Genomic DNA, 22,393 nt, shown 5'->3' on the forward strand with positions numbered 1-22,393 from the left:
TCTAGCCTAGAATATGTTATTACTTTCATTTTTTAAGTCTTTGTGTCCTTGAGTAGTGTTTAAAAATGTTTCCTCTGGGGGTGGTATAGAGGGTTAAGCATCTGCCTACAGCACCAGCATCCCATATGGACACGGGTTCAAGTCCCGGCTGCTCCATTTCTGATCCAGCTCCCTGCTAATGTGCCTGGGAAAACAGTGGAGTGGGCTCCTGCACCGGTGGGAGACCCAGAAGTTCCTGGCTCCTGGCTTCGCAGTGGGCCAGCTCGGGTCGTTGTGGCCGTTAGGGAAGTGAATCATCGGATGGAAGATCTCTCTTGCGTCTCCCTCTGTAACTCTGCCTTTCAAATAAATAAAGAAAATCTTAAAAAAATTTTCTTTCCTCTACAGGTTTTATGTATTTCTAACATACACACAAAGTCCTGAGTGCTTTCTCTGACCCCTAACACACCCTAAGCCACTAACACAGGGGGAACCCTCCTCACCTGATTCCTGCAAACCCCAGCACACACATGGAAGTCAGCAGCTCAGAAGAACACCAGCCCCTCTCTTTGCGCCTTCCTCACCCCATCGCATGTTTAATGATCCTTCCCACTCAGGCCTCAGGCTCCTGGTCTCCAGCCGTTCGGCCTCCCCCCACCAGCTTTGGGTCTCATAATCTTTAGCCCTAAGCCAAACTCATCCCTGAACAAAGGCCGAAACGGTGATCCAAGAAGTCGGCGCCTGAGTACTCCCTGGGCGCACTAGCACGCCTAGAAGTCTCTGGTTTATCTCAGAAGAATTCAGACTTTGGTTCATCAGTAGCGCTGTTCTCTACTCCGAACTACATTTCCCAGAAGGCCCAGGGGTGCGTAGTCTCTGCACTTGTAAACGTGCCCTCTTCATGGGGTCGCCAGTTACTGGAGATAGTAGAGCGGGCTCGCGAAGCACCCGCGTCTAAAACACGTTGAAATGTCCCCGACTGGTGTCTGAGCCGAGGCTCCACAGGCCTCTCGGGCGCCGTTCTCTGAGGGGCGCCATCATTTTGGCTGAGCCGCAGTTAAACACCGTTACGACTTCCGACGCTCGAGAGCCATCTTGTCGGCCACTGGCAGGTCCTTGACTACATCTCCCAGAGGCCTCTTCGGCGTGGTCGTGCCTCTCGCGGGAGTTCAGTCTCAAAGTCGCGCGCTGGCGGGAGCCTTAGGGCTTCGCTAGCAACAACTCTTGGTGCTGAGGAGGGTTTAGCTGCTTCTGGAGCTTGGAAGGCCTGAAGTGAGACCTGGGCGAGAGGGCGGGACCGGAACTCGAGCCTCGGCTTTGTGCGGCGGCGGCGCAGGTGAGAAGGAACTTGTGTGGTTGTGATCGTGTGGTAGTATTTGGTGAATGACCGTGCGATTCCAACCGGTTGTTGTTGGGATGGGTGTGAGTTTCTCACGATAACTACCCCCCCAACCGTGTGTGAGCGTTTAGGACCCCGGGCGGCGTTGTGTGTGCTGGTGTGGGAAGTTTGTCGCCGTAGCGACGTGGGGTCGTGTGACAGTGTGACCGTGTGCCGCACAGCACAGGTGGGAATATCGGTGACTACTGTCAGGTTGTACTCTCTGTGTGTGGTCGTGTTGGTGGGGTCTTTTTTTCTTCTGTGACAGTGCGGTGTGACTGTGACTGTTGCCTGGATAAATGTGTGGTTGTGCTTAGGTGACCTCTGGAGTCCCTGGCTGCTTTGGGTGTAGGTTTCCTGTCGCTGAATGTTCCCCTGTGGGTGTTTGATTAAGGGGGTCTCATTTTTAATCACTTGTGTATACCTCTTTAAATATTATGCTGTAGTTCCCCCGTCCACTTTCAGAACTTTATGTGAAGGCTGTTTTTTGCCATTTATTATGTTTATTCTTACAACTATGAATATGAGAATCCTCCATATTAAATATCATAGCGGTTCATTGAATTTCTTTTGCTGTGTTGAATGCTGCACTTTGAAGTGTACCACACTTATTAGTCCCTTCCAGTAACAGTGGACATTTGAGTTAACAATATTTCTAGTGTTTTGTTTTATAAACAGTGTTGCCATGAACATTGTTTTACATAAGTTCATCCGCCAGTGGAGTGTCTGGTTCACACGATTGCTTTTACTTTACAGAATAGTGCCAAAGCAAATGACAAAGTAGGTGTGCAATTTATATGTGCACAGCAATTTTTGAAGCACCTGTTGCTCCGTATTCCTACCAAAACATGCCTCCAATAATTTTTTTTAATAAATTTTAGATTCAGCGTATATAGGAAAGTGTGGAAATTTTAAGTACAAAGCTGTGTCACAATACCTTACATTAGTATAAAGAACTTTGCCACAACTCCAAATGGTTCCTTAATGCCTTTTCTTAGTCATTTCTCTCCCATAACTATTCAGAATTCTATCATCAATAATTAATTTTACCTATTTTTGAAGTTCATGTATACATGAAATTATAGGACGTGTTCTCTTTTCTGTCTGGCTTCATTTGTTCCTTATTATGTTTGTGAAGTTCATCCTTGTTTTTCAGTGTAATTATACTTCTCATTACATTTGGGAATATTGCAATATAATGATACACTATTGGGGCCAGTACTGTGGCACAGCGGGTTAAACTGCTGCCTCTGGTGCTGGCATCCCATAAGGGCTCTGGTTCAAGTCCTGGCTGCTCCACTTCCAATCCAGCTTCCTGCTGATGCACCTTGGAAAGGCAGCAGAAGATGGCCCAAGTGCTAGGGCCCCTGCACCCACGTGGGAGACCTGGAAGAAGACTGACTCCTAGCTTTGGCCTGGCCCAGCCCTGGCCATTTAGGGAATGAACCAGAGGATGGAATCAATCAATCTCTCTCTCTCTCTCTCTCTCTCTCTCTCTCTCTCTTCCTCTCTATGTAACTCACCTTTCAACTAAAATAAATAAATATTTTTTTAAAACATGACTACACTATTGATGAATATGTGGATAGTTTCCTATTTGTGGCTCACACAAATTATGTGGCTGTTATCAACTGTGTGCTATATTTTTGATGAATACATGAATGCATTTCTCTTGAGCAAATACCTAAGAATGGAATTGTTAGATCATAAGGTGGGCATTGTTTTACAGATACTACCAACTTTTTACACGGATGTTCCTGTTTATACTCCAACAAGCAATGTGAGAATCCCAGTTGTTCCACAATCCCTCCATTATCTGGTGACAGTGTAGTGGATTTTGATAGTAATTTTAATTTCTATTTCTTTGATGTGTGGTGATGTTCACATTTTCATGTGTCTGTTGGCCATTAAAGATTTATTTATTTTACAGGGAGGGGGAGAGAGAGAGAGAGAATCATCCATCTGTTGGTTCACTCCCCAAATGGTCACAACAGCCGGGGCTGGGCTAGCCTGAAGCCAGAAACCTGGAACTCCATCCTGGTCTCACACGTGGGTGCTGCTTTCCCAGGTGCGTTAGCTGGGAGCTGCACTGGAAGTGGAGTAGCCGGGACTTGAACTGGTGCTCATACAGGATGCTGACATTGCAGGCAGGTGGCAGCTTAACTTGCTGTGCCACAGTGCCTGCCCCAGTTATCCTCTTTTGTTGAAGTGTCTCTTAAGGTCCCTGTTGCTGAATTTCCCGGTTTTATTTTATTTTTATTACTTTGTTTTCATTTAAAAAATTTTATTTTCATATTGTGAGCATAGTATAAAGAGTTCCCAGAGTGAAAGTGTTTGTCCTAGAGGTTAAGCCACTGGTTAAAATGCCAGTGTCTTGTATCGTGGTGCCAGGGTTTGATTCCCAATTCCAGCTTCTGATTCTAGCTTGGCTCATCTTTCAGACCTTAGGAGGGAGCAGGTGATGGCTTAGACAAGTGGTTGGCTTTCTGCCGTGCTTGGAAGACCGGGGCTGACCCCCAGCTCCTGGCTCTGGGCCAGTCCAGACTTGGTTATCTGGGGAGTGAACTGGAGATAGGAATCTTTTTTGTCTATCTGTCTCTCTTTCTGCCTCTCAAGTAAGTAAGTAAATAATTCTCATTTACTCTTTATCCATTTTCCCACAGTACAGTTAATGAAAACCAAGACATGAATAGACTTTTAACTGACTGAAAGATTTTGTTAATGTTCTTTTCTATTCTGTGATCTGGTCAAAGATCCTACATTGATTTATTTGTTTGTATCATTAGTCTTTCTAATGAGATAAATAGATACAGTCATCTGAGATAGTTTTTTGCTCCTTTTTATCTTTTATAACCTTGACACTTGAAGAGTGTTAGTGATTTGGTAGAGTGTCTTTCAGTTGGGTTTGTATGATGCTTCCTGGTGGTTAAATTTAGACCATGCATTTTTGGCTAGATTACAGAAGTGATACTGTGTTTAATGTGACATATGAGGAGTTATATGATATCAGTAAGTCTTACTACTAGTATTAACTTTGATCATTGGTTAAGATGTTTGTCAGATTTGTCCTCTGTGAAATTATTGGCTTTCACTTTAATGCCAGTCCAAATGTCCACATTTCTGTGAAGATCTGAGATTTTATCCTGCGTATAAGCAGACAGGTTAAGTTGATTTAATATACTGTTGTAGATGCTGGCAAAAGACATTAAACTTCTGGGTCAGAGATAAAGGACAGTTTGTTGCTCCTAGCAGTAGTCCGAGTACAGAGGATTTCTTGGCACTGGTTCACTTAAACTTGCAAGATGCTGTTTGTGTCTTCCTGATCATAGGCAACTTGCCTATGAGCATGCCTGCCATTTCTCCAGAGGGAGACTCTCTGTCTTCCAAGGCTGCTCACCATATAAGATCTTGGAAGAACAGTGCGTATCAGAAGCAGTTACCTCTACTTGCAAGTTATGCTGAAACATGCCAGACCCTGTAGAATCATCTTCCCGCAGGTTGGAATGTTTCCTTCTTACTCCTTTCTTCAGCAGTGGGAAACCTGCTTCTCAGTGCCAATAATTTGTGCTGTCCTAGAATACATGTGAAATAGTTTCAGAATTGCTAACCCACACCTGTGTAAAAAAACAGATTTACTAACTACAGAAGGGTGTTAGTGTGCAACTCATTTTCCTCACACTTACGTCAGAAGACATTTTCTGGAATGACTTAATTTAGCTCCTTTCTTGGCCACTCTCTTCAGTGTTGTTTGAATACTGGTTTTTCAGGCCTTTTCATTCATGTGATGCATTTTGGGACCCTCCTGCCCTGCATCCTGGTTGATTGTAGCATCCATGGTATTTTGAGTATAAGACATTAATCTAGTTCCTTCCCACATTTGTACATAATCAAGCTCATTATCCTTCCCATATTTACTTTGCACAAATGAACAGTTGTGTGTACTCTCTGAATGACCTCCTCTTTTTATATTAAAGATGGCATTGGTGCTCTTTTATACATTGCTTCTTTTGTATTTTTTAAATGTATTTATTTACTTGAAAGGGGGAGTTACAGAGAGGGAGAGACAGAGGCAGAGAGAGAGAGGGTTTCCATCTACTGGTTCACTCCGCAAGTGCCCACAAGGGCTTGAGCTGGGCCAGTCCTAAGCCAGGAGCCATGAGCTTCTTCCAGTTCTCCCATGTGAGTGCAGAGGTCCAATTCCTTGGACCATCATCAGTGCTTTCCCAGGCACATTAGAAGAGAGCTGGATTAGGAGTGGAGCTGCTGGGTCCCGAACTGGTGCCCACATGGGATGCTGGCACTGCAGGTGGCCTCTTCATCTGCCACACCACATTGCTGACCCCTCTTTTGTATTATTTTTAAATTTTATATCCTGAACATCACTTCACAACAGTTCTAAGAGATGTTCATAGTTTTTTTTGTTTGTTTGTTTGTTTGTTTGTTTTAGGTTTTCTTTATTTGTTTGAGAGGTAGAGCTGCACACACAGAAAGGGAGAGACAGAAAGGTCTTTCATCTGCTGGTCCACTCCCCAAATGGCTGCAGCAGCCAGAGCTGGACCTATCTGAAGCCAGGAGCCAGGAGCTTATTCCAGGTCTCCCACGCGGGTACAATGGCCCAAGCATTTGGGCGATCTTCTACTGCTTTCTCAGGCCATAACAGAGAGCTGGATTGAAAGAGGAGGAGCCCAGGTTTGAACCAGCGCCCATATGTGATGCTGGCACCATAGACAGAGGCTTAGCCTACTATACCACAGTGCTGCCCCCCATCTTTTTAAAAAATAGCTGTGTAATACTTAAGTCCATAGAATTATCATGGTTTATTTAACTATTCTCCTGTGTGTGGGCATTAGGGTTGGTCATAGTTTTGCACTATACACAATGTTGCACTGAGTTAACTTTATTTATTTGTATATTTTCATACTGCTGGGAAGGATATCTGAGGGTCATCCCTAGAACTGGGATTGTTGGGGGCTGGCTCTGTGGCGTGGCAGGTAAGGCCACCGTTGCCTGCAGTGTTGGCATCCCATATGGGCACCAGTTCGAGTCCCAGCTGCTCCACTTCCAATCCAGCTCTCTGCTATGGCCTGGGAAAGCAGTGGAGGATGGCCCAAGTCTTTGGGCCCCTGCACCCACATGGGAGACCTGGAAGAAGCTCCTGGCTCCTGGCTTCGGATCGGCACAGCTCCAACCATTGCAGCCAATTGGGGAGTGAACCAGCGGATGGAAGACTTCTCTCTCTCTCTGCTTCTCCTTCTCTCTGTATAACTGACTTTCAGATAAATAAATAAATATATAAATATTTTTTAAAATAAAAATAGAACCGGGATTATTGGATCTAATGATAAGTGCTGTATAGTTTTGTTATTACCAAATTTTCCCCTAGAATTGTTATACCAATTTCATTCCCCCTTGTGATTTATGAGTGCCTGTTTCTCCCCAGAGCCTGGACAACATGTGTTGTCATGCTTTTTAATTTTCACCAGTATAATAGTGAGGAAATAGCATGTTGATGTTGTTTTTTTATTTTTCCAATTATGAGTGTACTTGAATGTTTTCAAACCTTATAAAAGATGGCTTCTTTATGTCTTTTTCTGTTTTTCTCTCAGCTTTTAGTCCTTTGTCTTTTATGATTAGTGCTTTTTTGTATCCCCTAAAATCTTGAAGATAGTTTCCTTGTTTTCTTTTAGATGCTTTATAATTCTAGCATTCACGTCAAGTCTGTGATTCATCTTGAATTAATTTTTGCATGCAGTGAGAAGTAGGGATAGATGTTAGCTTTTTCCCCAGTTGCGTACTCAAGTTGTTCTAGTGCTGTTTACTGAAAAGGCGGTTCTTGCCATCAGAGTTTCAGGGACATTTTGTCATCAGTCAAGTGATGTGTATGTGATGTGTGGCTGTGTTCTATATCCCTTTTTGTTTTCTTTATTTGTCTTTTCATCATTCCACTGTCTTCAAGTATTAGTCCTCCAGCTTCTTCTTTTTCCAGCTTGTTGGCTGGGGCCGGCATTGTGGCTTAGGGGGTTGAAGCTGCAACCTGCAGCACTAGCATCCCATATGAGCGCCGGTTCAAGCCCCAGGTGCCCCACTTCTGACCCAGTTCTTTACCAATGAGCCTAGGAAAACAGCGGAGGATGGCCCAAGTCCTTGGGCCCCTGCACCCACGTGGGAGACCCAGAAGAAGTTCCTGGTTCCTGGCTTCCACCTGGCCCAGCCCTGGTTGTTTGGCCATTTGGGGAGTGAACCAGCAGATGGAAGATCTCTCTGTTTCTCCTCTTTCTCTGTAACTCTGCCTCAAATAAATAAATAAATTTTATGGGGAAAAAAAAAAAAAGACTGTTGGCTATTGTAAGGTCTTTCAGCTTCTATATAAACTTGATAACTTTTACTCCCTAAAAATCCTTGCTGGAATTTTATTTGCAAATCTGTATTTGAGAATTGACATTTCATCAATATTGGATCTTTCAAATAGTTAAATATGGTATATTTTTGTATTTGTTAAGCTCTTTAATTTCAGCAACTGGTTGAAGTTATTAAAGCACATTTTTGTTACATCTGAGTGATATTTATTGTGGAAACTTTTTTCTTTTTGACAGGCAGAGTGGACAGTGAGAGAGAGAGACAGGGAGAAAGGTCTTCCTTTACTGTTGGTTCACCCTCCAATGGCCGCTGTGGCTGGCACACCGCGCTGATCCGAAGCCAGGAGCCAGGTGCTTCTCCTGGTCTCCCATGGGGTGCAGGGCCCAAGCACTTGGGCCATCCTCCACTGCCTTGCTGGGCCACAGCAGAGAGCTGGACTGGAAGAGAAGCAACTGGGACAGAATCTGGCACCCCGACCAGGAGTAGAACCCGGGGTACTGGCGCCACAGATGGAGGACTAGCCTAGTGAGCCGCGGCGCTGGCCAATTGTAGAAACTCTTAAATAAATAAGTTATGTTTTTATTTTCCAGTTGCTTATTACTAGAAGCATGATTAATATTTTTCTATTGTCCTTGTATCAGACCATGTTATTTAATCCACTTCCTAAGTAGAATAATTTGTAGATTATTTAGGATTTTCTATGTCTACGGTCTTATCATCTGTGAATTGTGACAGCTTTATGTCTTCCTTTCCAATTTTCACATCTTTTATTTCTTTGTTGTGCTAGCTAGATCATCCAGTACATTATTAAAAAGAAATTATAATATATATAATTTTTTCTTGAGTTCCAGGAGAAAGCATTCAGTATTTCAACATTAAGCATGTTAGCTATAGGATTTGATTTTTCCCTACTTAAAAAGCTAATAAATTGGCCGATGCTGCGGCTCACTTGATTAGTCCTCCGCCTGTGGTGCCGGCACCCCGGATTCTAGTCCCGGTTGGGGCACTGGATTTTGTCTCAGTTGCCTTTTCTAGTCTAGCTCTCTGCTGTGGCCCAGGAAGGCAGTGGAGGATGGCCCAAGTGCTTGGGCCCTGTACCCCATGGGAGACCAGGAGGAAGCACCTGGCTCCTGCTTTCGGATCGGCACAGTGGCCATTTTGGGGGTGAACCAACGGAAGAAAGACCTTTCTCTCTCTCTCTCTCTCTCTCTCTCATTAACTCTGCCTGTCAAAAAATTTTAAAAAAATTTAAATTAAATTTAAAAAAAAAAGCTAATAAATTAGCCTGTTAGTTTTATGAAAGCTAACAAAAGGCCATAAGATTCCTGGATCAGAAGCAAAGGCTTATTAGTCACTGCACAGTAAGCAGCACGATATCAGTTTTTGTCAGTTCCTCTTTCTCTTAATTCCCATGGGGACAACATAAGGAACCCACATGGACGCTGTTCATGCAGTAAGCTTGCATAGCCACTGACAAATAGTGAGCATGGAGAAACCGTTGCTTTTATAGCAAGCAGTAAGCAACCTGCCATTTATTCAGAAGAAATGCTCTCTTATCCTGCAAAGTTATCCACTGCGTAAGCAACCCTGGAAGAGGCCCCAAGTAAAGAGCAGTCATAGTAGTCTGTGCCTCGCATTAATGGCACGTCCAGCAAGATGAGTAAGAGTGGGAGGCCTCTGGTGGGCTGTCTCCCAACAGTAGGTGTTTCATAGACACTATTTACATATTAAAAATATTTTATGTAAAAAAAAACACAAAAAGTATTTTTAAATAGCTACATATTACTGCAATCTATGGATTTATCATTCTTGATTTAGCCATTCTTGTGTGTATGGATTTTTAGATTGTTGAGGAAGTTCTCTTTGCTAAGGCATTTTTATATTAAAGAAAGCTGAATTTAATAAAGCGATGAGTCATCTCCTGTAAGTAAGAATTCAGCCTCAGAGAGGTTAGAATGTGACCAGCATAGAATGAAGTTATTGAAATGGGAGCCCAGCCCTGTTGTGGAGCAGTTAAAGCTGTTGGCTGCAACGCTGGCATCCCACATGGGCACCAGTTCAGTTTCTGGCTGCTTCACTTCTGAGCCAGCTCCCTTGCTAACATGCCTGGGATAGAAGCAGCAGATGGCCCAAGTTCATGGGCTCCTGCACACACATGGGAGACCTGGAAGAAGTTCTTGGCTCCTGGCTCCTGGCTTCCACCTGGCCCAGTTTTGGCTGTTGCAGCCATTTGGGGAGTGAACCAGCGAATAGAAGACCTCTCTCTCTTTGTGTGTCTTTCTCTCTCTCTCTAACTGCCTTTCATATAAAATTGTGGGCCAGCACTGTGGCGTAGCAGGTAAAGCTACTGCCTGCGATGGTGCCACTCCTTATGTGTGCTGGTTCAAGTCCTGGCTACTGCACTTCCAATCCAGCTCCCTGCTAATGTGTCTGGGAAAGCCGCGGAAGATGGCCCAGGTGCTTGGGCCCCTGCACCCACATAGGAGACCCCAAAGAGGGTCCTGGCTCCTCACTTCTGAATGGCCCAGTTCTGGCCATTGCAGTCATTTGGGGAGTGAACCAACAGATGGAAGACCTCTCTTTCTGTCTCTACCTCTCTCTCTCTCTCTCTCTCTCTGTCTGTCTCTCTCTCTCTGTAACTCTGCCTTTCAAATAAAAAAAATCTTTTTAAAAAATCTTAAATTGAAGATGTAAAGAATATGCTTAATTATTACAAGTTCATTACTACTATTACAGTCAGAAGCATCAGTGATGTGAATTTAGTCCATGTTCACATTGTTTCAGCACTTTTTTTTTTAAAGATTTATTTTTTATTTGAAAGAGTTACACAGAGAGAGGAGAGGCAGAGAGAGAGGTATTCCATTGTGTGGCAGCAATGGCTGGAGCTGCGCCGATCAGGAGCCAGGAGCTTCTTCTGGGTGCAGGGGTCCAAGGACTTGGGCCGTCTTCTACTGCTTTCCCAGGCCATAAAAGAGAGCTGGATTGGAAGTGGAGCAGCTGGGTCTTGAACCGGTGCCCATATGAGATGCCGGTGCTTTAGGCCAGGGTGTTAACCCACTGTGCCACAGCGCCGACCCCATCTGTACTTTTAAAATTCCTTCCTATTGGTAATGCTATGCTGATTTTAATATCTTTCTAAGGGTTCAATAATATTATGCTAGCTTTTCTGTGTCTCGATTATCTTTTTTTTTTTTTTTAAGATTTATTGTATTTATTTGAAAGTGTGACAGAGAGGGAGACACAGGAAAGATTTTCCATTTGTTGTTTTATTCTCCAAATGACCACAGCATTCAGGGCTGGGCCAGCCCAAAGCCAGGAGACTAGAACTCCTTTCAGGTCTCCCATGTGGCAAACATCCATCCACTGCTTTTGCAGGCACATTAACAGGGAACTAGAGGGAAGTAGAGCGGCCTGGACTTGAACTGACACTCTGATTTGGGATGCCAGTGTTACACAGAGGCTTAACCCCACTGTGCCACAAGAGTGGCCCCATTTTTTATAAGATGTATTTTATTTATTTGAAATGCAGAGTAATGCAGAGGGAGACAGAGAGATGTTTCAGTTATCTTAAGCTAAGATCCTAAAAACTTAGGAAACTAGGCAAGATAGTTTTTTTTGGTCTGCCCTTGGGACTTGAGTGTACAGTTGAAAACTGTATGTCTATCCAAACTCAAAATGCATAAAATCTTTGAGCAACTGTATTTTTAGGAACTAATCATTCAGAACTCACATACGAATACAACGATACATGCACACGGATATTTATTATAGAATTATTTTTTGCAGTAAAGAGCGAAAACAATCTAAAGAATCATTGATTTCAGATTAGGAAAATAAATAGATATATCCATTTAATGAGGTACAATGTAGCTATCAAGGTAATTATATAGCACAATATTTATTAGCTGGGATTTATTGCAGGATATATTAAGGAAATATATGTTCAGTGTATAACTATGTATAATGTACTATAATTTGAATAAAAATTTTTGGTTATTTTTCTTTGTGTACAAATGTGTATATTCTCCAGGTCGTATTGGATTGCCCACATCCATCCTGCTGTAATCACAGTCTGGGTGTCTGTGCAATTGAAGATGATGAGAGATTTGGTCATTCTTTTCACTGATCCCACTCAGATGTTCATGTGAGATGAACAGAGGGGGAGCAGTCATTCTGGGAGCTGTGACAGTGGAATCTCATCTGTCTTTTGTCTCTCCTGGCTCTGTCATTTTCCACAAGAGGAGCCCAGCGGAGGTCCTTTTCTACGAATATCAAAGCCATGGCTCAGGTGAGATGCCGTTTCCTTTTGCTCACATAGTCATTTTTACTCTTAGACATGTAAGCATTTTCTTTCCTCAGCACGTTACTTTTTGGTGTTAAAAACATAAAATACCTTTCAGTTCAGTTAATAAGCAGTGCCAAAGTTCTCTCCCCTTATTGTAAAGGAAAGGGTAGCAGCTAAGAGGACACTTTAGACGTTTTTCTCTGGGTAGAGATATTTATAGAAACAAGAAGTGGTTAGTCTTTGTTGGCATTTTTATATGCTTAATTTGTGGTTAACTCTTAGTCAACCAAGTGATTGGATTACAGGTTTCTGTGAAAAACTTTTATCCTATTAAAATTTATAAGAAAATTGGCCGGCGCCGCGGCTCAATAGACTAATCCTCCACCTAGCGGCGCCGGCACACCGGGTTCTAGTCCCGGTCGGGGCGCCGGATGCTGTCCCAGTTGCCCCTCTTCCAGGCCAGCTCTCTGCTGTGGCCAGGGAGTGCAGTGGAGGATGGCCCAGGTGCTTGGGCCCTGCACCCCATGGGAGACCAGGAGAAGCACCTGGCTCCTGCCTTCAGATCAGCGCGGTGCGCTGGCCGCAGCGCGCCAGCTGTGGCGGCCATTGGAGGGTGAACCAAAGACAAAAGGAAGACCTTTCTCTCTGTCTCTGTCTCTCTCACTGTCCACTCTGCCTGTCAAAATATATATATTGCTTAGCAGTTTCCATTAAGAACGCTTATTTCTTCCCATAAAGAGATTGTGCATTACTTGGTATAAAAATGGTCTGACGGCCGGCGCTGCAGCTCAGTAGGCTAATCCTCAGTCTGCGTCACTGGCACTCCGGGTTCTAGTCCCAGTTGGGGCGCCAGATTCTGTCCCAGTTGCTCCTCTTCCAGTCCAGCCCTCTGCTGTGGCCCGGGAGTGCAGTGGAAGATGGCCCAAGTGCTTGGGCCCTGCACCTGTGTGGGAGACCAGGAGGAAGCACCTGGCTCCTGGCTTCGGATTGGCGCAGCACGCCGGCCGTAGCGGCCATTTGGAGGGTGAACCAATGGAAAAAGGAAGACCTTTCTCTCTCTCTCTCTCTCTCTAACTCTGCATGTCAAAATAAATAAATAAATAAAATGATCCGACATAGATTGATTATTTACTCTGGTTACCTACCAGAGTGCTTAATAACTTGACTCCTATTTTTTCCTAAACAACCCAGTGCCTTCTGCAGTTCCCCTTTCTTTTAAACAGCGCTCATATACTATTGTACTAAGTCGTTCCTGCTATCTGAGACCTCGCCAGAAATCCTGATACAACAGAAATATATAATATATTTCACTTGTTTAGTTGGTGAATCTAATTTGCTTAGACAGTGATTTCATGGGATAGGAATGAGTGATTAAGGGTACTTCATTTGGAAAAACCCAATTATCTCTACAGACCTGGGTTTTCTACTAAGATGATATATGTGATGGTTTTGTTTGATTTGAGTCTTAAGATATTGCAGGATTTCCTAATTTAAAAGCTTTTGAATTTTGGGATGTGACTGGTGGTTGGTACAAAGCTGTGATGGCCCCCTAAGCATCATGAAGAATTGACATCAGTAATGCCATTGTGTCAATCTGATCGTTCTCCATCAACTTCCTGTAGTTCAGGAACAAGGGGACTTTACAGTTTGTCAGTGGCTGGATATAAATAAGAATGGACCAATGTTGAGGAGGTCTTTAAAAATCACTTCCTACCTAAATATCTAAATGCAAAAAGAAAAGTTGTTATTTGTATCTGTAGTATAGGATAGTCTTCAATGAAAAAAATACGTAAATAAAAACATTTGTTGTAATAAGTGTGTTGTAATAGTGTGACTTGAGATTGGATCAGTCTTCAATTATATGAAAATTCAATTACCTGAGCTAAAATATTTTTTCAAGTCCTTTTACACATGTTTACAAGGGAAACAGTACTATTCTGGTGTCATCTCATCATCAGTCCCACTCCCAGGAGGCTAGTCATCAAATCTTGAATATGATTTAATTACTATTGTTGGTACTCATTTTACGCATTATCTCGCTCTTTTAAAGATTTATTTATCTGTTTGAGAGGCAGAGTTACAGACAGAGAGAGGGAAAGACAGAAAGAGAAGTCCTCCATCTACTGGCTCACTCCCAATTGGCTGCAATGGCCAGAACTGGGCCAATCCAAAGCCAGGAGCCAGGAGCCTCCTCCTGGTTTCCCGTGTGGATGCAGGAGCCCAAGGATGTGGGCCATCTTCCATTGCCTTCTTAGGCCTTCAGCAGGGAGCTGGATCAGAAGTGGAGCAGCTGGGCCTTCAACTGGTGCCCATATGGGATGCCAGCACCACAGGCAGAGGCTTACCCTACTATGCCACAGTGCTAGCCCCTACTCATTATCTCTTGATGTACTGCCGAGTGAATTTCATTCTCTATTAATGTTCACATTATTATAGCTTTGGATATTGTGCTCTGCTAAGCCAGTTCATGGTGTTATTCTAATATAGTCTTTTATTTGCCATGTATTAATGCAGCCTTTTATTTTCCTGAAGTTAATCACCATTTTTCTCCATTTGCTTAGTCTCCTGTGTATTTATATCCAAAATCTCCAATATTACTGCCACATCCCATAGCTAAGTTATCCATCTAGTTGAGCACATTGGTTCCTTTTGAACATACAGACTTCCTTCCTCATTCCCTTTGTCTCTTTGCCCATATCTTGTCTGTTTACTTTCTAGACCTGCTGCACAGTTTTTCTGAGTTTTCCTATTGTTTTCCCTGGTTTTTCTTTCATTGCTTTCTATACATTACCTGTTCTCCTGACATCCCCTTTTCTGGTTTACTCCCTCATTTTGATAGAGCACATCTTCTAGTTTTCAATCTTCTAGTTTTCATCTTCTAGTGGGTTCAATCTTTGTATGTCTAGGAATGTCTTTTTTCAACATTTAAAACAGATTGAGGGGCCTACGCTGTGGTGTAGTGGGTAAAGCCACTGGCTGCAGCACCATATGGGTGCTGATTTGAGTCCCAGCTGCTCCACTTTTGATCCAGCTCTCTGCTATGGCCTGGTAAGCAGCGGAAAATGGCCCAAGTCCTTGGGCCCCTGCACCCACATGGGAGACCCGGAAGAATCTCCAGGCTCCTGGCTTTGGATTGGCACAGCTCTGGCCATTGCAGCCAATTGGGGAGTGAACCAGCGGATGGAAGACTTCTCTCGCTTGCTCTTTGCCTCTGCTCTCTCTCTGTTTAACTCTGACTTTCAAATTAATAAATAAATCTTGGCCTGCACTGTGGTTCACTTGGTTAATCCTCCACCTGAGGTGCCGGCATCCCTTATTGGCACTGGGTTCTAGTTCCAGTTGCTCCTCTTCCAGTCCAACTCTTCTGTGACCCGGGAAGGCAGTGGAGGATGGCCCAAGTGCTTGGGCCCCTGCACCTGCTTGGGAGACCAGGAAGAAGCAACTGGCTCCTGGCTTCGAATCGACGTAGCTCTGGCTGTAGCGGCCATTTGGGGGGTGAACTAACGGAAGGAAGACCTTTCTGTCTCTCTTTCTCACTGTCAAACTCTGTCAAATAAATAAAACCAAATAAACAAATAAATCTCAAAAACAAAACAAAACAGATTGATAGTTTGGTTGTAGAATTCTAGGTCAAATTTTTTTCTCTGAGGATTTTTCTTGCAATTTCCTACTTTTGTAGACATTTTTCAAAATCCATTGCCTCTGATTCCTGATGCCTTGTATCTGACCTGCTCTTTAGAAGCTTTCAGTGTCTTGTCTTTGTGCCTTATCCTGAGATCTTACTCTTAGCTGTTGGGAAAAGGAGGAGGAGAAGCGCATACACAGATGATTTACTGCAAGAAGGGTACTGCGCTGGGCCTCATATGTACAACTTCATTTACCTGGGAAACTCCTCTGGCCTAGATTGTGTACTTTCCCAGCCTTCTTTGATTAATGGAAGCACCTCGCTCTACATAGGCAGTTTTGTCTGGAGAAGCAGAATGCCGTGGAGGCACAGTGACCCAGCTGTGGTTTTCTGTTTGCAGTCCTCCGCTTCCATCCCAGGCATTCATATGCTCACTGTATTTCACTTCCTCTACCTTAATCTTCTTTCTCTCTTACCTTCATGAAAACACTTTTTATTAATCAAGTCACACGCTTGCTTGTTGTTCCAGGAGTCGGTGGTGTTCAGTGATGTATCGGTAGAATTCTCTCAAGAGGAGTGGGAATACCTGAGTGATGATCAGAGAACTCTATACAGAAATGTGATGCTGGAGAATTACAGCAACCTGGTTTCGATGGGTAAGGACATCTGTCCAGAATTACTCAGGAAGATCTGCTAACCCCAAAGTGAAGTGTTCTCCCATCTTTGAAAAAACAGTTGAGTTTCTATAATTCTGTCTCCACAGAAATGTCCTAAATATAGTAGAGATAAAAAGAGAAACTACATTGAATTCTGGGAGAAATTTCAGATCTTCTGTTACATTTCATGAGACAGTTGTACTTTTCTTTGACTCTTCTGTAATAACATGACTGTCTTAATAAATGAAGGGAGTAGATTTGAATTCTGGAATCTCATTCTAAATTTATCTCATTACTTTTTTTTGTAAGTAGGATATTCCATTTCCAAACCAAATGTGATCTCCTGCTTGGAGCAAGGGAAGGAGCCCTGGTTGGTTAGCAGAGAGCTAACAAGAAGTCAGTGGCCAGGTAAGTGAGGTGTGGTAGGTACTGACCTAATTGGTCAATGGAGAGACTTCATCTTCGAGCTTATTGTGCAAGCATAAGACTTTTTTTAAAAAAAGATTTATTTATTTATTTATTTGAAAGTCAAAGGTAGAGTTACAGACAGTGAGAGGGAGAGACAGAAAGGTCATCCTTCCATTGGTTCACCCCACAAATGGCCGCAATGGCCGGAACTATGCTAGTCCTAAGGGTACCACGGGCGGAGGATTAACCTACTGTGCTCTGGCGCCAGCCCCTGATTTTCTAACATATATGAGCTATTTGCTGCAGAGAATAAAAAAGGAATATCCAACTTCAGAATTTATAGCTTAGGAGTACTATAACATGTCTATAAATATTAACTTCTACAAAGTAGAAGCATCATAAGTTAAAATAGAGAACTTAGCAGAAAATAAATGCCAATGATGTAGAGGAGGAGTTGATCCATGTGGAAGTCACAGGGAGAGGTTTGGGTGTAGGTCATCCACTTTAGACAGTGTCAAAAATAGAGGGCTGTGTCTCCATGGAGATGTTAAAGCTGACAAAGAGAAATTTAGTATTAAGGAGGAAAACCAGTACAGCACATTCATCCAATGTATGCTTATTGAGTACCTATTATATATGTTTAGCACTTCTCTCAAAACTGAGGTTATAATAGTGAATAAAATGTGCCAAACCTCTGTTCCCAGAACTTACCCTCCAGAGCTTGGAAAAAGAAAAAAATAACAACTATGTAATGTTTCAGGTAATAGTAAGTGTTAACAAAAAAATAGAGAAATGGCATAGAGGGGGCTGTTTTTTGTGAGATTCTAAGAGAAACTTTGGTTGACAGGGTAGCATTTGGGTAGAAATCTGAAGTATAAATGGTAAGTCATTGTATATGGTTTCCAGCAGAGGGAGCCAAACAGTGAAGAGCACTGAGTTTAGGTAGGCGTTGATTGAGGAGCTTCCTGGTAGTGAGTACAGATGAGATAAAGACGGCGCCCTGAGCGCCCAGAGTCCACAGGCCTACAGAATGACGAAGGTGTGCAAGGAAATGTGTGTGCAGCAGACAGCGAAATAGAGAAGGAACTCATAAAGATGAGATAGAGTATGTAATTATAGTTACATGTGTTTTCCCTTAGAATTTTTTTTCTTTTAGCACAGTTCAAGTATTTGTACTTTTATATTTAGACTTCTTTCCAATGCTTGTTTGCAAAAACATCATTCTGGTAGACAACTTTATGCATATAGATTTGATGTATTCATTTTTGCTTAGGATAGTTTTTTTTGTTTTTTTGTTTTTTTGTTTTTTTTTTTAACAGGCAGAGTTAGTGAGAAACAGAGAGAAAGGTCTTCCTTCTGTTGGTTCACCCCCCAAATAGCCGCTACGGCTGTTGTGCTGCGCCGATCCAAAGCCAGGAGCCAGGTACCTCCTCCTGGTCTCCCATGTGAGCGCAGGGCCCAAGCACTTGGGCCATCCTCCACTGCCTTCACGGGCCACAGCAGAGCTGTGACTGGAAGAGGAGCAACCAGGACAGAACCGGCGCCGCAACTGGGACTAGAACCCCGGGGTGCCGGCGCCACAGGTGGAGGATTAGCACAGCTCTGGCCGTTGCAGCCATGTGGGGAGTGACCCATCGGATGGAACACCTCTCTCTCTGTCTCTACCTTTCTCTGCAACTCTTTCAAATAAATAAAGTGGCCCAAGCACTTGGGCCATTTTCCAGTGCTTTCCCAGATGAGTTCGTAGATAGCTGGATTAGAATTGGAGCAGCTGGGACTAGAATCAGCACTCATGTGGGTTGCTGGCATTGTAGGTAGCTGCTTAACACACTGTACCACAACACTGGCCCCTGTAAATAGTTTCTACTAGTGAGCTCTGTAGTCACATTTTATTTCTTATATGATTCTTTGTTTTCCATGCAGTTAAAACTTGTCCTATAGGGGCTGGCGCTGTGGCATAGTGGGTAAAGCCCCCGCCTGCAGTGCCAGCATCCCATATGGATGCCAGTTCGGGTCTCAGCTGCTCCACTTCCGATCCAGCTCTCTGCTGTGGCCTGGGAAAGCAGTAGCAGATGGCCGAAGTCCTTGGGCCCCTGCACCTGTGTGGGAAGACCCGGAGGAAGCTCCTTGCTCCTGGCTTCGGATTGGCACAACTCCAGCTATTGCAACCAACTGGGGAGTGGAACCAGTGGATGGAAGACCTCTCTCCTCTCTCTCTCTCTGCCTCTCCTTCTCTCTCTGTGACTCTGACTTTCAAATAAATAAATCTTTAAAAAAAAAAAAAAAGAATTACATAGAGGGGGAGACAGAGATTTTCTATCTGCCAGTTCATTCCACAAATGGCCACAGGAGCCAGGAGTTTTTCTGTGTTTCCCACAAGGGTGTAGGGATCCAAGGACCTGGACCATCCTCTGTTACTTTCCCAAGCCATAGCAGAGAGCTGGATCGGAAGAGGAGCAGCTAGGACACTAAATGGTGCCCATATGGGATGCTGGCACCACAGGTGGAGGTTTAGTTTACTGTGCCACAGCACCAGGCTCAATACTTTTTCTTAAGATAATTTCATACCTGGGTTGCCACCCTCTGTTTCTTTATCATTTGTTAAAGAGCCCCTGGCCCTCCATTTATGGAATCTAGACTAGTGCTATGAAATACAACATTTCAACTGATGATGGAAGTATGTTATGTTTGTGATTTCTGCTTTGGCTGTCAAACACTGCAAATGTGAATAGTTTGAGGAAATGAATTTGAACTTTTAATTATTTTAAATTTAAATAGCCACATGTAGCTAATGGTAACTGTATTGGATAATGCAGATCTAACCAGAGACTGGCAAGCTTCTTGTACAAGGCCAGATAGTATTTTAGGCCTGTAGTCCATGCAGTCTGTCATAACTACCTACTTCTGCCATTGTACCTTAAAACTGCTATACACACTACATAATAAATGTGGCTGTGTTCCACTAAAACTGTGGGGAGCAACTGGGAGCAACTCGGACTAGACTAAGTTACTGGAATTAAGACTTATTCTATGCATCTGCTTTCCCACAATATGGCGCTGAGAAGGGAGTAACAACTTCTACACAGCTGCCTCTCGCCAGCTTGAGTGATGACCTGCAGGAGCTGATCCTGCTCCTGATTGGAGGAGAGCAGCGTACTCGGCATGTGGGTAGCAGAGTTGGGATTGGTGGAAGAGGACTATAAAGGAGGAGAGAGACAACATGCACCAGGAACATCTATCTGAAGGAACACCTGTGCAGCCCCCAAGAGAGCCGGCCAGTGGTGTGCCGCTCCCCTGCGGAAGTGAGGAAAGTGGCAGGGGGAACTGCCCTTCCACGGAGGTGGAAGGGATAGTAGCCAACCCGGGAAGAACCAGCAGCAAACCCGGGAAGGGCCGAGCAAACGAAAGAACAGCGCAGGGTTCAGTGTCGCTCCTCCACGAAGACAGGGAGCGACATAATGGTGCCGTGACTCGGATATGAAGCCTAGGCAGGGTTTAGTGTCGTTCCTCCATGAAGAGGGGGAGCGACAAAAACGTAATTTATGAAAGCAACCACATGACCATAGTCCATAATATGCCAGCCTCTGAGAAGTTTTCTGTTAGGCATGTACATTCTTTCTGTCAACAGCCCTGATCAGTAGTAAAAATCATGTCCCGTATTTTAAAGTTCATGCTGTGGGGTGCTGGGCTGTGTGTGTGTGTGTGTGTGTGTATCTGAGGTTCCAGTCACACTGTACCACTGGAGGTAAGACTAAGGCATGTGTATATTTTGCAGCCTTCCCTGAGTAATCGGGATGTATAGGAAAGTTTAGTAACTGTGGCTTTGTTTTCCTCATCACTGTCCTCATCATACCACGTAACTTCACCTCTGTCTCCCTCTTTTCTCACCCATTTTTGAAAAATTCAGTTTAATTCTCCCACTTTAATTGAAACTTCACTTCTCTTAAGAAAAAAAATGTGCGATTGCTTTTCTGTTTCCTTCCCGTCCTAGAATCAAGCTGTGAGACTAAGAAATTCTTCCTGAAGAAGGAGATGTGTGAAATCGAGTCAGCCCAGTGGGAGATAATGCAGAGACTCACCAGGCGAGACCTTCCGTGTTCTGGGCTCAGAGGCGATTGGGAATGTGATGACCAGTTTGGGAAACTACATGGCTCTCAGAAGAGACGTTTCAGTCAACTGCTGATCACTCAGGAAGACCTGTCCGCCTTCAGTAAGCATCCATCTTTTACATTGCAACAAATCATTAATAGTAAAGAGAAATACTGTGAAACTAAAGAATACAGGAAAACCGTTAGACCTGGCTCACAGCTTACTGCTCATCAGATAATTCATAGCATTGAGAAGCCCTATGAATGTAAGGACTGTGGAAAGGCCTTCAGACATCCCTCGAGACTCACTCATCATCAGAAAATTCATACTGGCAAGAAACCCTTTGAATGTAAGGATTGTGGGAAAACCTTTATTTGTGGCTCTGACCTTACACGACATCACAGAATTCACACTGGTGAGAAACCCTATGAATGTAAGGAATGTGGAAAAGCCTTTAGTAGTGGTTCAAACTTTACCCGGCATCAGAGAATTCATACTGGTGAGAAGCCTTACGAATGTAAAGAATGTGGGAAGGCCTTTAGTAGTGGTTCAAACTTTACTCAACATCAAAGAATTCATACTGGCGAGAAACCCTATGAATGCAAGGAGTGTGGGAATGCCTTTAGTCAGAGCTCACAACTTATTAAGCATCAAAGAATCCACACAGGTGAGAAACCGTATGAATGTAAGGAATGTGAAAAGGCTTTTCGTTCTGGTTCAGACCTTACTAGACACCAGAGAATTCACACTGGTGAGAAGCCCTATGAATGTAAGATATGTGGGAAAGCCTATTCTCAGAGTTCGCAGCTTATTAGTCATCATAGAATTCATACTGGTGAGAAATCCTATGAATATAGGGAATGTGGAAAGAACTTTAACTATGGCTCACAACTTATTCAGCATCAAAATTTGTACTGGTGATAAGCCAGAATATATGAAACGTGGAAAGCTTTTAATATGGCTCAAAACTGTTCACAGAGAATTTATCTTGTTAAAAATAGGAACATTTGATGTGTTAACTACAGCTTATGAAGCCCAAGAAGAACCATGTAGAAAAACACCCTATGAATAAAAGAAATTTCTGAAGCCCAAAAACTCCTGTTTCTCTTGACATCAGGTTCTTCAGTCTAGTAAAGACAGCACTTCAAACATCTTTATAACCTTAAACATCAGAGAATTCATCTGGAAATGTAATATGTGTTTTTTTTTAAAGATTTATTTATTTATTTGAAAATCAAAGTTACATAGAGAGAAGAGAGGCAGAAAGAGGGAGAGAGGTCTTCCCATTTGCTGGTTCACTCCCCAATTGGCCACAACAGCCGGAGCTGCCCCGATCAGGAGCCAGGAGTAAGGAGTTTCTTCCAGGTCTCCCACATGGGTGCAGGGCCCAAGGACTTGGGCCATCTTCCACTGCCTTCCCAGGCCATAGCAAAGAGCTGGGTTGGAAGTGGAGCAGCTGGTACTTGAACTGGCGCTCACATGGGATGCAGGCATTGCAGACGGTGGCTTTATCCGTTACCCCCCAGCGCCAGCTCCAATCATGTGATTTTAATTTTCTTTTTCTCCATATGTTGTCTGTAATTGTTATATGCTTAATATTTTAATCTAAAAGTTTA

At 43.5% G+C, this 22,393-nt stretch overlaps 1 protein-coding gene across 5 annotated transcripts; it reads left to right on the forward strand.

Moving 5' to 3' along the window:
* Positions 1-855: 855 nt before the first annotated feature.
* Positions 856-21,872, forward strand: LOC100343459 (zinc finger protein 566). Of its 5 annotated transcripts, none has more exons than XM_051847116.2 (6): positions 1,148-1,315; positions 3,288-3,425; positions 11,745-12,002; positions 16,154-16,280; positions 16,590-16,688; positions 20,680-21,872. In XM_051847116.2, exons 3-6 carry the CDS (start codon positions 11,994-11,996, stop codon positions 21,696-21,698), a joined length of 1,254 nt encoding a protein of 417 aa, XP_051703076.1. In that variant the 5' UTR covers positions 1,148-1,315; positions 3,288-3,425; positions 11,745-11,993; the 3' UTR covers positions 21,699-21,872. The 5 variants fall into 5 exon arrangements, with proteins under 5 accessions (XP_051703077.1, XP_069918457.1, XP_017197911.2 ...); XM_070062355.1 differs by having other exon boundaries at positions 1,172-1,315; positions 16,593-16,688; XM_051847117.2 differs by lacking the exon at positions 3,288-3,425 and having other exon boundaries at positions 856-1,315; positions 16,593-16,688.
* The last annotated feature ends 521 nt before the right edge of the window (positions 21,873-22,393 follow it).

The sequence above is a fragment of the Oryctolagus cuniculus genome, chromosome 18 (genome assembly GCF_964237555.1).
Source record: "Oryctolagus cuniculus chromosome 18, mOryCun1.1, whole genome shotgun sequence".
NCBI classification, from domain to species: Eukaryota; Metazoa; Chordata; class Mammalia; order Lagomorpha; family Leporidae; genus Oryctolagus; species Oryctolagus cuniculus.